The 17,569-nt window shown below is 44.5% G+C and overlaps 1 protein-coding gene across 1 annotated transcript in view; it reads left to right on the top strand.

Annotated features, from left to right (window-relative positions):
* Positions 1–17,569, top strand: part of COL4A2 (collagen type IV alpha 2 chain) — a 257,233-nt gene that overhangs the window by 212,735 nt on the left and 26,929 nt on the right. The window contains 6 exon segments of the mRNA XM_044284160.1: positions 1,105–1,140; positions 3,488–3,586; positions 4,371–4,445; positions 8,636–8,743; positions 10,013–10,234; positions 10,917–11,078. Coding sequence (XP_044140095.1) covers positions 1,105–1,140; positions 3,488–3,586; positions 4,371–4,445; positions 8,636–8,743; positions 10,013–10,234; positions 10,917–11,078 — 702 coding nt within the window.

Here is a 17,569-nt window from a genome sequence, read left to right as displayed (position 1 = left end):
CTTGTGACAAAAAATAAAAAGTTCTATGAACTCACTATGCCCATCAGCGAATACCTTAGGGTGTCTACTTTCCGAAATGGGGTCATTTGTGGGGATTTTCTACTGTTTGGGCATTGTAGAACCTCAGGAAACATGACAGGTGCTCAGAAAGTCAGAGCTGCTTCAAAAAGCGGAAATTCTCATTTTTGTACCTTAGTTTGTAAACGCTATAACTTTTACCCAAACCATTTTTTTTTTTTTTGCCCAAACCTTTTTTTTTTATCAAAGACATGTAGAACAATAAATTTATCAAAAAATTTATATATGGATGTTGTTGTTTTTTTGCAAAATTTTACAGCTGAAAGTGAAAAATTTCATTTTTTTGCAAAAAAATCGTTAAATTTCGATTAAAAACAAAAAAAGTAAAAATGTCAGCAGCAATAAATTACCACCAAATGAAAGCTCTATTAGTGAGAAGAAAAGGAGGTAAAATTCATTTGGGTGGTAAGTTGCATGACCGAGCGATAAACGGTGAAAGTAGTGTAGTGCAGAAGTGTAAAAAGTGGCCTGGTCATGAATGGGGTTTTAGCTAGCGGGGTTGAAGTGGTTAATAAAGTATTCGTTTTGGCTTTCTGTGAACACTGGAGATTACTCGCTTGTGAAATGTTCAGGTGTACCAGTGACCCTAGAACATGAGAAACTACTACCAAATGTAAAGGGCACACTAACTACATCAGTATCAGAATAATTGGTTACATATTATACCCACTATGAGATAATGCAGTCTAATAACTATAGGCTTATGAAGACCATGAGGGGAATTCACCATTCCGTTTGCACCAGTGCAAAAATGTAGCAACTTTTTTGTGTTTTCTGCTTTTTGTTTTTGAAAAGTGGGCATGGTTAGCCATATAAATTAGGTGCACACCAGATTTATCAACTGCAACTTTTTAAAAAGTTGCAACAAAGGTGCATATGGGACATTTGATATATTTGACACAATTGCAGACTCAAAGTAAAACTGACCTCAAAAAATTATTTTACGATAAATTCCCTCCTATAAGATTGATCTGATTACATTTCACCAGTACTATTAAGATAGTTTATTGATATCTATTATTACAGGTGATTGCTTTAAAGAGTCTGCAGATGAACAAACAGGTAAGCCTAGTACAGACTGATGTGTGAGCAGAATCATAAAACCGTTTTTTGTCCAGTCACCTTGGAATCCATTATTTATCAACTGTTTGCTACCATTTTATGATTTGACCTCTCTTGAAAAAGATGGGGCTGAAGCACTGATTTAGCGCTACATCCCCTTATTTTGTACTTGCACAGCAGTGCTTCTGATGGCATGTTGTGCAGGGACCGAAGCATGGCACTATTCACATGTATGGGCTGTGCTTTATTTCCCTGTGCAGGTGTCCACTAAGAATACACTGGTGCAGAGAAAATGTTGAAGGGGATGCGTAGCAGTCCCTTGGCGCCTTCATTCTGAATATCTGTGGGGATATCAGATATTAGATCACCACCGATCACAAAGTAATAGCATATTTTAGGAAACTGCTGTCACTTTTTAAGATGAGAATTTAAAGGGAATCTGTTGCAAGTTTTGTGGTTCACTGAGAACAGCATACACTTATGATAGATACCTAGGTAGATTCTAGATGCTAGGTAATTTACTTAAACTGACCTACTCGTTTTCTAAAATCTTTATGGAGCTAGTCCAGTGTGAGCCGAGCACTGGAGTCTGCTTAATACAGTACACAAGCTCCAGGGTCCTTATATTTATGAACTCCTGGCTCTTCTTGCCCTTCAGCTGATTACAAAATAAAAAAGGATGTCAATAAATGGTGGTTGCCAGGATCTCATGAATAGTGGGTCTCCCTGGTGTGTGCTGTCTGTTGAGTGGACCCCGGCACTTGGCTTGCACTGGAGCTCTTCAATACAGATTTTAGCAAAACAACTAGGTCAGTTCGAGTAAGCGACGCAATGTTTTAAAGCGGTTTTTCAGGTGTTTAATATTGATGACCTATTCCCAGTATAGCTCATCAGTAACTGGTGGTAGGATTCTACTCCCAGGACCAACGCTGATCAGCTGTTTGTGGAGATATGCTCATGGTGGTCTGTGACTTCACGTTCATTGGTCACAAGACCTAGACACAGCTCAGTCCAATTGAAATTAGTAGGCCTGAGCTGCAGTACCAAGCACAGCCGCTATGTAATGGATGTCAGTGTGCTTGCTAAGCTGCTAGAAGGTCGCAGAGCTCACTGGAGCACCTCTTCAAATAGCTGGTCGTGGGAGTGCCAGCTATCTGGCCACTGCCAATCTGATATTCTGTTCAATCTTCGGCTGCCTTGCTCGGGTTTGCATTGTCAACATCAACTTTGACACCGCTGTAGCCAATCAGTGGCCGTGGCAGTGACCTGCTGCCTCCCCTTGACCAACTGACATGTGGCCAGCGATTGGCTGAAGCGGTGTCAAAGCAGACTTCAACGGAGACAGGACCCAGCGGCTGGGAGCAGGTAAGTCTGCTTCCCTTTGCAGGTCTGCCAAGGAGGGAGGTTTCAAACCCCACATCCCCCAAAATGTGGCCAACCCCTTTAAGCATTTAAGCAGTGAAACAATGGAAGAAATCTCATGCCACACTGAATCGTGTAAAAAATACACACTATACAAAGCAAGACTTCATCTTACTATGGTAACATCACATAAAATATTCAAATGCAACTGCCAAGTCTAAATAAAGAGAACACAGTCCAGAGAAACCATTTTAAGAGGACCCGCCACCAGCGTTGAGATATTTCAGTAAATACCTGTGTAACGCCCGCTAGGGGGGCATTACCACTCTTTTTGCCCCATCACTATCTCTTATGGTTGATCTAATGTTATCTACGCATTTATTGTTAAATCCAACAAAATGTATGTATTTATTTCAATACAACTGTTATGTTACATGTGCTGTGCCTGGTTCACCAGCAGATGGCGGCAACGGTGGCAGTGCTAGTTACCATAGAGTGGAACTTTGTCTCATTCTAGCCCTCTGTAAAGAGGGAGAAGTTTGGTTAGTGAAGGTCAGTCTAGCCTTCCCTCTTGGGGAGAAGTTGTGTTAAAAAGTTCCAGCCAGCAAAGCACTGTCTGCTCTGCTAGGCCCTGAGGCCTAAGCTGAGTGCCTCCAGATTCAGGAGTAAAGATTCCCTGACTAAATACAGGAATAGAAGATACAGAGACAAGGATAAAGATAAAGGTACAGATCCAGAGATAAAGATAAAGAGAGTGTCAGGCTACATAGACCAAAGCACAGATATTGCAGCTTGCAGAAAGCAAAAGAAAAAGTTCCTATCTATTCCTGATAGCACAGCAGAGCTTAAAGAGTACAGATGTAGGAGAGCCGAATGTGTTTGCCTGCCAATTCAATGCCAAAACCTGCTGATGACCAAGATAAAGCTTAAAGATTGTTCTTGATGCACGTTTATTCAAGTAAAGTGGTTGTTCGACGTTCTACAGAGTCTGGGCTCCAATTTATTTCTTCCTCCTACCATCCCACTGATCAACTATCCCTTGCTTTGCAACGGAACGCCGTGCCTGGGGATCCAGGATATCCAGGTAGGAGCACCGTGACAAGTGCTACACCACTAAGGGACATTAGGCTACCCCTACACCACTCTGGCACTCCTACCCTTGGTATCCCCATTACCATCTACTTAGGGGGACTCCGTCCCTCGTTGCTGAAATGCAACTGGCATCACAACAAAAACACTTTTACCATCTTAAAGAGACTCCGAGTAGGCGCCATCTATTGCACTTGCATTTTGCATAAATTAACAATTCTGGAGCTACTGTTCGTAGACCTGCATTGTTTCATTTCTCAGTTATTCTTCCTAAAATGTATGACAAAAAGGAAACCAATACCCAGTTGTCACTTTATTCATAAATTTGCAGGAGTAATAAGAGAGCAATGGCACAAAACGGAGTTCCAAGAAAAGATGCTCCAGCAAACATAAAGAAGCGATTCTTATGAATTCATAATGTCAGAGGCTTCTATAAACATGATAGCTAGCACTTAGCAGAGAATCTGTCTTGGAAATATATGCAGCATGATTTCATCAGCTTGTATCTCTGTGATTTGGTACAACGTCCATCTTTTATGATTTAATGAATGCTTCTGAGACAATAGAAAATGGTAAACTGATGCATAGTTTCCATAGAAATAAGTAACCACCAGAAGGTTTATCGTGCAGAATACGTGTTATGTTTAAGACATCTTAGCAGTACTTCTCCTGTGTAGCTGACAATATCAATTTCTCCAGTGCAAGACAAAGTTTAAGCCATGTTATAAGAATATGACCTAAAATATCTGTGAAAAATAACAGTACCTCCTTATTTCCAGGCAATGGATGTATTTTAACTCCACCACCTGCACCAGCAGGAGCCCCAGGACCACCAGGATTGCCAGGATTTAAAGGTAACAACATTTATCCATATTTATGCTAACTCTAATTTATTAATTTCAGAATTACTTTGTGTTGTAAAGCCAAAAGACCGACAGAATGAGCCACTGCAAAACTTACACATTATATATCCGATTTTTTATACCTAAAAATGCACCAATTATATAACTTACATATATAATAGATAATTAATATATAATATAATAGATTAAAAAGTTGAGTAAAATTGTAAATGCATAACACTGATCACAAGTTACAGCTTAAAATACAGCAACAAAAATGCATTCACAGTTCATTAGTCATTAGAAAAAATTGACAAGCAGACACATGCTTAACCTGTTCCGGACACATGACGTACCGGTACGGCATGATGTCCCGGTACTTAAGCACACATGATGTACCGGTACGTCATGTGTATTTCCGATCACCGACGCGCGGCCGGCGGTGATCGGAACCCGGTGCCTGCTGAAATCAATCAGCAGGCACCGCGTGTGACAATGCGCCGGGGGGTTACTGTGACCCCCTGTGTCAGCAATCGCCGCAAACCGCAGGTCAATTCAGACCTGCAGTTTGCGGCTTTTAGGGGAGTTGCGGTGGGCGGCGCTGCCATCGGGTCCCCGTGCCTCTGTAAGGGGAACCCGATGGCAAGGAAGGCAGCGCGATGCCTTCCTTAGGCATCGGCGCTGCCTTCTGGTGACGAGCCTGTGAGATCCAACCCCCTGAATCTCACAGGCCGGAAGCTGTATGAGTAATACACACTGTATTACTCATGCAGCTAATGCATTCCAATACAGAAGTATTGGAATGCATTGTAAAGGGGATCAGACCCGCAAAAGTTAAAGTCCCAAAGTGGGACAAAAAATAAAGTGAAATAAAGTTGAAAAAATAAAGTCCCCCCCCCCCCAAATTAAAAGTTTCAAGTAAAAATAAACAAAAACATCATTTTCCCAAAATAAAATTGGTAAAAATTAGGGGGGAAAAAAGCTGACATGTTAGGTATCGCCGCGTCCGTATCGACCGGCTCTATAATCATATCACATGACCTAACCACTCAGATGAACACCATAAAAAACTAAAAACTGTGCTAAATAAACCATTTTATTGTCACCTTACATCACAAAAAGTACAACAGCAAGCGATCAAAAAGGCGTATGCCCACCAAAATAGTACCAAAATAACCGTCACCTCATCCCGCAAAAAATGAGCCCCTACCTAAGACAATCGCCCAGAAAATAGAAAAACTTTGGCTCAGAATAAGGAGACACTAAAACATCATTTTTTTGGTTTTAAAAAAGCTGTTATTGTGTAAAACTTTAATAAATTTAAAAAAGTATACATATTAGATATCACCGTGTCCATAATAACCTGCTCTATAAAAATATCACATGCACACCGTAAAAAAATAAATAAAAAAAGGTGTAAAAAAAGCCATTTTGTGTCACCTTACATCACAAAAAGTGTAATAGCAAGCGATCACAAACTCATCCGCACCCCAAAATAGTGCCAATCAAACCGTCATCTCATCCTGCAAAAATCATACCTTACCCAAGATAATCGCCCAAAAACTGAAAAAAATATGTCTCTCAGACTATGGAAACACTAAAACATGATTTTTTTTGTTTAAAAAATGAAATCATTGTGTAAAACTTACATAAATTTAAAAAAAGTATACATATTAGATATCGCCTCGTCCGTGACAACCTGGTCTATAAAAATACCACATGGTCTAACCTGTCAGATGAATGTTGTAAATAAAAAATAAAAACTGTGCCAAAACAGCTATTTCTTGTTACCTTGCCTCACAAAAAGTGTAATATAGAGCAACCAAAAATCATATGTACCCTAAACTAGTACCAACAAAAGTGCCACCCTATAGTTTCTAAAATGGGGTAACTTTTTTGGAGTTTCTACTCTAGGGGTGCATCAGGGGTGCTTCAAATGGGACATGGTGTCAAAAAACCAGTCCAGCAAAATCTGCCTTCCAAAAACCGTATGGCATTCCTTTCCTTCTGCGCCTCGGCCGTGTGCCCATACAGCAGTTTACGACCACATATGGGGTGTTTCTGTAAACTACAGAATCAGGGCCATAAATATTTAGTTTTGTTTGGCTGTTAACCCTTGCTTTGTAACTGGAAAAAATTGTTAAAATGGAAAATCTGCCAAAAAAGTGAAATTTTGAAATTGTATCTCTATTTTCCATTAATTCTTGTGGAACATCTAAAGGGTTAACAAAGTTTGTAAAATCAGTTTTGAATACCTTGAGAGGTATAGTTTCTAAAATTGGTTCATTTTGGGTGGTTTATTTTGTGTAAGCCTCACAAAGTGACTTCAGACCTGAACTGGTCCTTAAAAAGTGGGTTTTTGAAAATTTCTGAAACATTTCAAGATTTGCTTCTAAACTTCTAAGCCTTGTAACATCCCCCAAAAATAAAATGTCATTCCCAAAATGATCCAAACATGAAGTAGACATATGGGGAATGTAAAGTAATAAATATTTTTGTAGGTATTACTATGTATTATAGAAGTAGAAAAATTGAAACTTGAAATTTTTTTATAAATAAAAATGATTTATTTTTTTTACTCCATTTTACCAATGTCATGAAGTACAATATGTGACGAAAAAACAATCTCAGAATGGCCTGGATAAGTCAAAGCATTTTAAAGTTATCAACACATAAAGTGACACTGGTCAGATTTGCAAAAAATGGCCTGGTCCTTAAGGTGAAAATGAGCCCGGTCCCTAAGGGTTTAAAGGGGTTATCCGATTTCAGAAACGACTCCCCCATGTGCTGGGCCCCTCACAGGTGATATACTTACCCTGCTCCCTGTGCCACTCCTGGTCCCCTCAGCCGCCGCCGCTGTTTCTCCCTGCACATCTGTTGTCGGGGGAGTAGCCTCCCTAGCATCGCGGGTGACGCTAGGGAGGCTCATCCCCTTTCTGGACTTGCAGGAGCACATGGCATTATCATGATTTATAATGCTATGTGCCTCTGCATGGCCTTACTGATACAGAATCATAGTGACACCTTTATGTCAATATGATCCTGTAGAAGTAAGGTCATACAGAGGCACATAGTATTATAAATCATGATAATGACGTGTGCTCCTGCAAGTCCAGAATGGAGGATCATACTCCAATACAGAGCGTGATTCTCGCAATGGACTCGACTGTGTGCAACAGCCCTAACATATGAGCTCCTATAATACAGTGACAGTTTTTCCAGTTTATTTTTCAGATTTCTATACTGGGCCCTGGTGTAAAGACAATATTTTAGAGAATGCAAGTCTTCAGACCAGGTTTCTGTAGACACTGGGGCAACAAAAGATAGTTTGAGGCCTACAGAATTTTGAATGCAGCTCTGGAGTGATACAAACTTTAACTCAGGATCAGTACTAGATAATTCAAGCAATATGTTAAAAAAAATTACTGTACTCAACTTTTTCTACAGATTAATTCTCTGCACACCGCTAAATAGTGTTGAAATCAATATGACCTAATAGACTTCCATAGGGAGACTTACTTCTGTTGAGGTGCTTTGTTAATCAACTAGTCTGTGTGGTGGACACGTAAGATAACAGTAGCCTGGAGTGGAGCTAATAAGTGTACGGCCACATGGTGAGTTGGATTTTTTTGCAATTCAGGGTTGGCAGCACACATGCGACTCACCCTGCAACCCCATTCATTTTTATGGGATCACCACTACACTGAGATTCCTTGCGATCCTGGCTGCAATAACTGTAACACAACCAGTGTCGCCATGTAGCTGTGACCTAATTCTGCAACATAGCAACATGGTCCATTGAGCACCTGCCGAGTCAGTTGCATATCACATCAAAAGGAATTTTATATGCAATTGAACCTGTGTACATGGGAAAAAAGGTATGCTCTCACAAACATTTACGTGCTCTAGACAGCACTGGTAGTAGGTTTATGGGCAAAATGGAGTTGACAGAGTTCCTTAAAGGCACTTTCACACTAAGTTGCATCCTGCTTCTACACGGTTCTGCGATCCAGATGTTATTTAACAGCTGGTTCAGGAGAAGCTGGGGGAGTTGACTGAATCCCACCCCTGTTTGGAAACCTTTAAACTGTTCTTTTACGTCATTGTAAAGAATTTCACATTTTTTATGGGTTCAGTTGGTAGGATCTAATTTATAGTGATATGATATGTTATGTATATGTGTTTTATTTTTCTGATACTAGGCTTCAGAGGCCTGAAAGGCCAGCCAGGGTTACCGGGTTCAGATGGCATCAAAGGTTTTAAAGGAATCAGAGGTGATCCTGGACCTGACAGCTTGCCAGGGCCACCAGGTAATATTGCTTTATTATTTGAGAATTATTTTTTTTTTGTTTGCAGCATAGAGTTTTATAGTTGTGATCTTCCTTTTGTTTTTTTTTTTCATCTTATTGATTTTTTTCGTCATTGTGTATTTATCTGATTCAGAGCCTCAAAACTCGTGCATAGTTAGGATATGCCATAAATGTCCCAAAAGTGTGGGTCCCAATTCTGAACACACAAGAACAGAACAGAGCAAACCGAGCATATGCCTTTCTACATTCACTGCTATGATTGCTGGGTTCTGGTTTCAACTATTGTCTGCAGTCCCATAGCAGTCAATAGAGGGTTCGGACACTCCTTTAACACACTGACTACTTTCTACTGCCACTGGAGAAGCTTTATAGATAGCTAAATGTTATACATAGTGCTCAATGAGAAGACAGTAAAAAATAAGTTTCCATGCTCCCTCTAGTGGTGTCTACAGGCAATCAGCATGTTCTGTTTATACAGGGGATTTAGGGATCTGAATCAGAAAAACAAAGTACAGACGGCTGTAAAGATATATTTAGAATTTTTTATTTTATTTTTTAAATTACATTAACTTGGGGTTGCCATACAGTTTATCCCTTGAAAATAGTCTGTCTCACAATACTTTTTTGCTGAAGGCTAAACTGGCATTAAACCGAGGGCAGAGAAGGAAAAAGAATAATGGCAATTGCCACCGCCTGACATATTAAACAGGTTTTTGTAAGAATTCATTTGAGTGAAGAATCACCAGTCAATGTTGCCACTTCCATGCTCCTTCCATTATCTTTTTAGTAGGACACCATAACATTTAATTTCTTAAAATGTCAATCATTTTCAATCATTGTATATTCATTATGTAATACACAAACAATACTAATAATCCCGGCAGCAATGACTAGACATTTTGAAGCTTAGGTATATGGGCAGCACGGTGGCTCAGTGGTTAGCACTGGTGCCATGCAGCACTGGGGTTCTAGGTTTTAAGCCAACCAAGGACAACATCTGCATGGAGTTTGTACGTTCTCTTTGTGTTTGTGTGGGTTTCCTCCGGCTACTCCGGTTTCCTCCCACACTCAAAAGATATACTGATTGTGAGCTCCACTGGGAACTGTGGGTAATGATAACGGCTGTGAAGCGCTGTGAAATATGTCAGCACTATATCTATCTATCTAAAATACATAAATGTCATTATTGTCCGCACAAGAATAATTGCATTCATGTAATATGAGTTTGATTTTGATTTTAGCTATAAAACTATTTTTGTTGTATTACAGGATTTCCAGGGAGAAGAGGAGACCGTGGTACTCCTGGATTACCAGGTTTGCCTGGTCTACCTGGCCTAGAGGGTAATCCAGGTTTTAAAGGATTTGATGGTCAGCAAGGTGGCCCAGGTGATGTTTTGGGTGCTCCTTCAGGACTTCGGGGAGATGTTGGATTTCCTGGTTTCCCAGGTCTAAAAGGCAAGCAAGGCGAACCAGGTTTACCAGGACTGCAAGGTAAATAACTCTTAGTTGATATCTTTTTATAAAATAGATTTTTACAGAAAATGTTAGAAAACATCCCAAACAGTACAATATTTGGTACTTTTTATAACTATATGCTCCGATCTGTATTTGTCACTAAGGATTGCATGATGTACTGATGTTCAAATAGAATGTCGCAGGTTGTAATCTGATTCTTGCTACGTCTGTAGGAAGACCATACATTATGCATTTTATATTATTTATCATTATATTATATATATTATAATATTATACCGGTATATCATTGTACAGTATATATTTTATCAGGAATGGTTTCCATGCAATGTAATTTAAGGTGTGTTTGTTTGTTTGTTTTAAATTATTACATCAACATGAAAAGAAATAAACACATGATATAGATCACTCTGTTTGTAATGAATCTGTATAATATATGAGTTTCACTTTTTTGAATTAAGTTACTGAAATAAATTAACTTTCTGATGATATTCTAATTTATTGAGATGCATCTGTAATGTAATCTAAGGGACCATTGTGATGCCAGGCTATTAATTAGGACTAAAACCTCAAACTGAAGATATGAATCAAATTAAGTTTACTTGATAGAGCATTTTATGTGTAGGTAATGTGTGTTAATGTGCTAATTATATTACACTTTTCTCATACCCATATGGGTTACTATACTGTTGTCTCTTAGGCATCGATGGTATATCTGGAGTTCAAGGACAAAAAGGCATTCAAGGTGATCCTGGAATTTCGGGTGCTCCAGGCTTGCCAGGACTATCAGGTAATGGTGGATTTCCAGGAATGCCAGGAAAACAAGGAACCCCAGGAACAGTCGGATCCTCTGGACTTCCAGGTGAAAATACTTTTACCTTTTATGTTTTATGAATAACAAGACTTTTCAGTAGGATCCTCTTCTGTGATTGGAGGAGCAAGATGGAATGGTACAATGAGCAGCAGAGTTCGGTTTTCCTGGGCCTTGGTTTGATTACCAATATAGCTTCATTTATAGCTGATTTAAGTCAGTGTGCTTATTTATACATGTATACTTGAACAGGTAGCTCATTTGTGTCAGGGGTCTTATTTAATTGGAAGACCAAGATTGCATGAGAAAATCTGTTGTAGGGTTTTCAAGTGAAATGCTGTCTCCCACTCAAAGCATGGAAGGTCAGGCTACTCTAGGTAGAATCAGGTATCAGAGCTGTTCCTGGTAAAGGAAAAAGAGTTAATTTGTTCATAGAAGTCAATAAACTAACTCTAACTCACCCAGATAGAAATGTTGATGTTGTGGTTAGTCTTCCAACTGGCATTTTTTTAGCAGGATAATGCTTATCCACACACAGAGCAAGAGTTGCACACTAACTTGTCCTGCCCGGTCAGCACATTTATCGCCCATGGAGCATTTATGGGACCAGCTGCGACGCCAGCTTCAGTAACCTACCAGTGATTTACAGGCCCAACTGCAACATCTGTGGGCAAACGTGCCACAGGATACCATACAAAATCTGTATGACTCCATGCCCAACCAAATCTCATCTTGTATATAGGCTAGAGGCGGCCCACAGGGTACTAGAGCCTCCTTTTAGTTGCACAGTTCTCCCAAATAAACTCCTTTCGCTCTAATATTGTACTCACTTACATATGTCATCATTACAATCACACATATAACATTTGATTAGATTCCAACAAGTCCATCTGTCATGGAACCATGAACCAGACGTACAACAAGAGATAAGTGGAAAATAAGAAGGTTTTATTGAAGAGCAAGCCGTAGCAAAGTCCGAACGGATGGCTAAACCGAAGCAGGGTCTTGCGGAGACAGAGGTCAGGAACCAGAAGGGTAGTCAGACGAAGCCGGAATCAGGAACCAACGGGGTAGTCAGACGAAGCCGGAATCAGGAACCAACGGGGTAGTCAGACGAAGCCGGAATCAGGAACCAACGGGGTAGTCAGACGAAGCCGGAATCAGGAACCAACGGGGTAGTCAGACGAGGCCAGGATCAGGAACCAGAAGCAGCAGCAGTCTTGGAAGCATGTGAACACAGGAGGACCAAGCAAGAAACTGAAGCCACAGACCTCCTATATATATGAGCTAGGCATCCAGCTCCTCCCAGTGGGAAGGAGGAGCCGCAGGGTGGGAGGCTACAAGAAAACCCAGAAACCAAGATGGCCGCCAGCACATGTCAAACGAAGGGAACAGCAAGGAGGTAAGACCATGACAGTACCTCCCCCTCAAGGGCCCCTCCTCCGCGGAGTAAGGAACGGTTTCTGAGGGAAGCGTGCGTGGAAGGCTCGGAGCAAGACAGGAGCATGGACATCTGCGGAGGGAACCCAGGAACGCTCCTCTGGACCATAACCACGCCAATGGACCAAAAACTGCACCCGGCCGCGGACCAGGCGTGAGTCCAGGATATTGCTCACCTCATACTCCTCACGATTGCCCACTTGGACCGGACGAGGCCGAGGAATCGAGGAAGTGAAACGATTACACACCAGTGGCTTCAACAGGGAGACATGAAACACGTTGGAGATCCGCATGCCAGGAGGAAGCGCAAGGGCATAGGCTACCGGGTTTACCCTGCGAAGCACTCGGAAGGGACCAACAAAGCGAGGCGCCAGCTTGGGAGTGGGCACTCGAAGGTTGAGGTTGCGGGTGGACAACCATACGCGGTCTCCGACCTGGTAGGAAGGAGCGGGCGCTCGTCTGCGATCAGCCTGGAGTTTCTGGCGCTGCGCAGAGACCTCAAGGGACCTCTGGATCTGTACCCAAGAAGCACGTAGGACGGAAAGGTGATCCTCCACAGCCGGAATATCCTGGGGAGAGAATACCTCCGGTAACACGGCAGGTTGGAACCCATAATTGGCCATGAAGGGAGACGTCCCAGAGGAAGAGTTCACCGCCGTGTTCCTGGCAAACTCAGCCCAAGGCAGGAGGTCAACCCAATTGTCTTGGTGATCGGAGACATAGCAACGAAGGAATTGCTCCAAGGCCTGATTGGATCGTTCTGCGGCCCCATTGGACTGAGGGTGGTAGGCCGAGGAGAAAGAGAGATGAATCCCCAACTGGGAGCAAAAGGCGCGCCAGAACCTGGACACAAACTGACTCCCCCGATCCGACACAATCTCCTTGGGCAAACCGTGCAACCGGAAGACCTCCCTGGCAAAAATCGAGGCCAACTCTTGTGCAGAGGGTAACTTCTTGAGAGGAACACAGTGGCACATTTTGGAAAACCGATCCACAATCATGAGAATGACCGTATGGCCTCGGGATGCAGGGAGGTCCACAATGAAATCCATCCCCAGGTGTGACCATGGACGCTCCCCGGTGGCTATGGGTTGCAAAAGGCCCAACGGAAGGTGCCGAGGGGACTTACTCTGGGCACAAACGGAGCATGCCGCTACATATGCGGCGATGTCGGAACGTAGAGAAGGCCACCAGAACAGACGTGAAACCGCCCAGGACAGCTGATTCTTTCCAGGGTGCCCCGCGGCCTTGGAGTTATGGTAGGTTCGCAACAACCGAGTGCGCAACTCCTCAGGCACAAAACATCTGCCGTTGGGTCTCCCAGAGGGAGCACCAGATTGAGCCGCCAAAATCTGCTCACCCAGAGGAGAAGTCAGGCTGGTGCGAATAGCGGCCAGGATCTGATTCGGGGGTATGACCGTAGTCGGAATCGACTCCTCCTCGGACAGCTCGGAGTACTGCCGTGATAAGGCATCCGCTCTGATGTTCTTGGAGCCGGGTAGGTAGGAGACCACGTAATTAAAACGTGACAAGAACAGAGCCCATCTGGCCTGACGTGGTGTCAATCTCTTGGCCTCAGAAAGGTAGGTCAGATTCTTGTGGTCCGTCAGGATGAGAACCGGAACCACCGAGCCCTCGAGCAAGTGCCTCCATTCTTTAAGGGCCTGCACGATGGCCAATAACTCCCTGTCACCAATCTGATAGTTGCACTCCGCGGAAGACAGTTTCCGGGAGTAAAACCCACAAGGAAGCAGAGGACCCTCTGGTGTTCTACGCTGAGACAGGAGGGCGCCTACTCCCGTCTCAGACGCGTCCACCTCGAGGACAAAAGGCAACCCAGGGTTGGGATGCGACAGAATCAGAGCCGACACAAAGGCGGACTTTAGAGCCTCAAAAGCTCGGATGGCCTCGAGCGGCCAGACCTGCGGATTACTGCCCTTCCTGGTCAGATCCGTGAGAGGCTTGGCTAGCATGGAAAAGTCCCTGATGAACTTCCGATAATAATTGGCGAAGCCCAAAAAGCGCTGCAGGGCACGAAGCCCACTGGGCTGGGGCCACTGTAAGACAGCCAAAACCTTCTCAGGATCCATGGAGAACCCCTCAGCGGAAATGATGTAACCTAAGAAGGTTACCTGGGATCGGTGAAATTCGCATTTCTCAAGCTTACCGAACAGCTTGTTCTCTCGTAAGCGTTGCAACACTCGTCTGACATCCAGAATGTGGGCCTCCATGGATGCAGAATATACCAAGATGTCATCCAAATAGACCACCACACACTGCTGCAACAGGTCACGGAAAACATCGTTGATGAATTCCTGGAAGACTGCGGGCGCATTGCACAACCCAAAGGGCATAACCAAGGATTCATAATGACCGGTCCTGGTGTTAAACGCGGTCTTCCACTCATCGCCCGCCTTGATCCTTACCAGGTTATATGCCGCCCTCAGGTCGAGTTTGGTAAAGACCGTGGCCCCTTTGAGGCGATCGAACAGCTCGGAAATCAAGGGTATCGGGTAAGCGTTCTTGATCGTGATGCGATTGAGACCCCTGTAATCGATGCAAGGCCTCAACTCGCCGCCCTTCTTTTTCACAAAGAAAAATCCAGCCCCTGCCGGGGACGAGGATTTGCGAATGTGTCCGCGTGAAAGCGCCTCCCTCACGTACTCCTCCATGGCCTCATTCTCCGCTACCGACAGTGGATAGACTTTGCCACGAGGAGGAACGGCACCGGATTGTAACTCTATGGCACAATCGTATGGGCGGTGCGGAGGTAGGGCAACCGCGCGCACCTTATCGAATACATCCCGGTACTCTTCGTATTCAGGAGGCAACAGAGAGTCCGAGGAAGTACACAGCAACTTGACAGGCCCATGGATGCAACTAGCCCCACACTGCGGTGACCACGAGAGGATCTCGACCGATCTCCAATCGAAAGTCGGATTATGCTTCTGGAGCCAGGGGTACCCCAAGACCACCGAGTAGTGTGGAGACGAAATAACCTGGAGACAGACCGACTCTCTGTGAACGGCACCAATGGCCATCCCCACTGGAAGGGTCTCATGAGTCACGTGTGGCGGCAGAAGGGGTCTGCCGTCTATCGCCTCAAGAGCCAGTGGGGAACCTCGAGGCTGCAGAGGAATGGAATTGGCGGCAACGAACACTCTATCAATGAACAAACCACCAGCACCAGAGTCCACCAACGCCTGGGTCGTCACCGAGCCCCCGACCCAGGAGAGGACAACCGTGATCAGTGGTTTGTCAACACGGGAAACCGGGGACGAGGAGACTCCACCCAAGATCTGCCCCCGACAGGACCTCAGGTGCGAGCGTTCTCCCGGACGGTTCGGACATGCCAACCGAAAATGCCCACCGAGACCACAGTACATGCATCGGCCCTCGCGTCTCCGGAGTACCCTCTCCCCCTCAGACAGGCGAGCAAACCCCCGCTGCATGGGTTCACCCCCAGACAAGTCATCCCCAGGAGGCGTGGGAGGAGAGGGAGGCACGGGTGGGACAGCAAACGTAGGCGCCAATCTGTTAGGAGACCTCCGCAGGCTCTCCTTAAAGGAAGGTCTCTCCCTGAGTCTGGTGTCAATCAAAATCAGGAAAGAAATAAGAGACTCGAGCTCCACTGGTAGGTCCTTAGCTGCAACCTCATCCTTCAAGGCATCCGAGAGACCATGAGAGAAAGCAGCGACCAGAGCCTCATTATTCCAGCCCACCTCTGCTGCCAGGGTACGAAACTCAATGGCGTATTCAGCTACGGATCGTGAACCCTGTCTGATGGACATAAGGAGCTTCGCAGCAGAGGCAGCATGAGCCGGCACATCGAATACCTTCCGAAGAGAAGCAACAAAACCGGAAAACTCGGCAACCACCGGATTGTTGTTCTCCCATAAAGGGCTGGCCCAGGCCAAGGCCTTGTCCGAGAGCAGCGAGATCAAGAAGCCCACCCTTGATCTCTCAGTAGGAAAGGCATGTGGCAGCAACTCGAAGTAAATGCCCACCTGGTTAAGGAAACCTCGGCACTGAGTTGGCTCTCCCCCAAAGCGCTGTGGAAGGGGGGCAGAACCGGTCATACCCTGAAACCCCACAGGCGCAGCAACAGGTGTCAGGGTAGACTCTGGCGCAACAACCGGAGCGGCAGTAGGAGCGGGCCCAGGAGCGACAACCGACCCATCGGCAACGGAAGCTAAATGAGCCGTGCGTTCAAGCAGGGTTTGCAACGCCACAGCGAACCGACCCAACAGGTGATCCTGCTGATCAAGTCTGGCAACCAGCGTAGGTAGCGAGGGTGGCCCTGTACCGTCAGAATTCATGGCTTGGTCCTAATGTCATGGAACCATGAACCAGACGTACAACAAGAGATAAGTGGAAAATAAGAAGGTTTTATTGAAGAGCAAGCCGTAGCAAAGTCCGAACGGATGGCTAAACCGAAGCAGGGTCTTGCGGAGACAGAGGTCAGGAACCAGAAGGGTAGTCAGACGAAGCCGGAATCAGGAACCAACGGGGTAGTCAGACGAAGCCGGAATCAGGAACCAACGGGGTAGTCAGACGAAGCCGGAATCAGGAACCAACGGGGTAGTCAGACGAAGCCGGAATCAGGAACCAACGGGGTAGTCAGACGAGGCCAGGATCAGGAACCAGAAGCAGCAGCAGTCTTGGAAGCATGTGAACACAGGAGGACCAAGCAAGGAACTGAAGCCACAGACCTCCTATATATATGAGCTAGGCATCCAGCTCCTCCCAGTGGGAAGGAGGAGCCGCAGGGTGGGAGGCTACAAGAAAACCCAGAAACCAAGATGGCCGCCAGCACATGTCAAACGAAGGGAACAGCAAGGAGGTAAGACCATGACACCATCTTAGTGCTTTACTTGGTGCTTTTTTTTTTTTTGGTCAATGAGTGTAGATATTGCCCACTTTCTCATTATAATCCATTAAAGGGCATCTGTCAGCAGATTTTACCTATGAAACTGGTTGACCTGTTGCATGTGCGCTTGGCAGCTGAAGGAATCTGTGTTGGTCCCATGTTCATATGTGTCCACATTGCTGAGAAAAAAAGTTTTAATATATACAAATGAGCCCCTTTACAATGGCAATGC

The sequence above is a fragment of the Bufo gargarizans genome, chromosome 3 (genome assembly GCF_014858855.1).
Source record: "Bufo gargarizans isolate SCDJY-AF-19 chromosome 3, ASM1485885v1, whole genome shotgun sequence".
Taxonomy (NCBI): Eukaryota; Metazoa; Chordata; class Amphibia; order Anura; family Bufonidae; genus Bufo; species Bufo gargarizans.
This window is presented reverse-complemented; position numbering and strand designations above follow the sequence as displayed.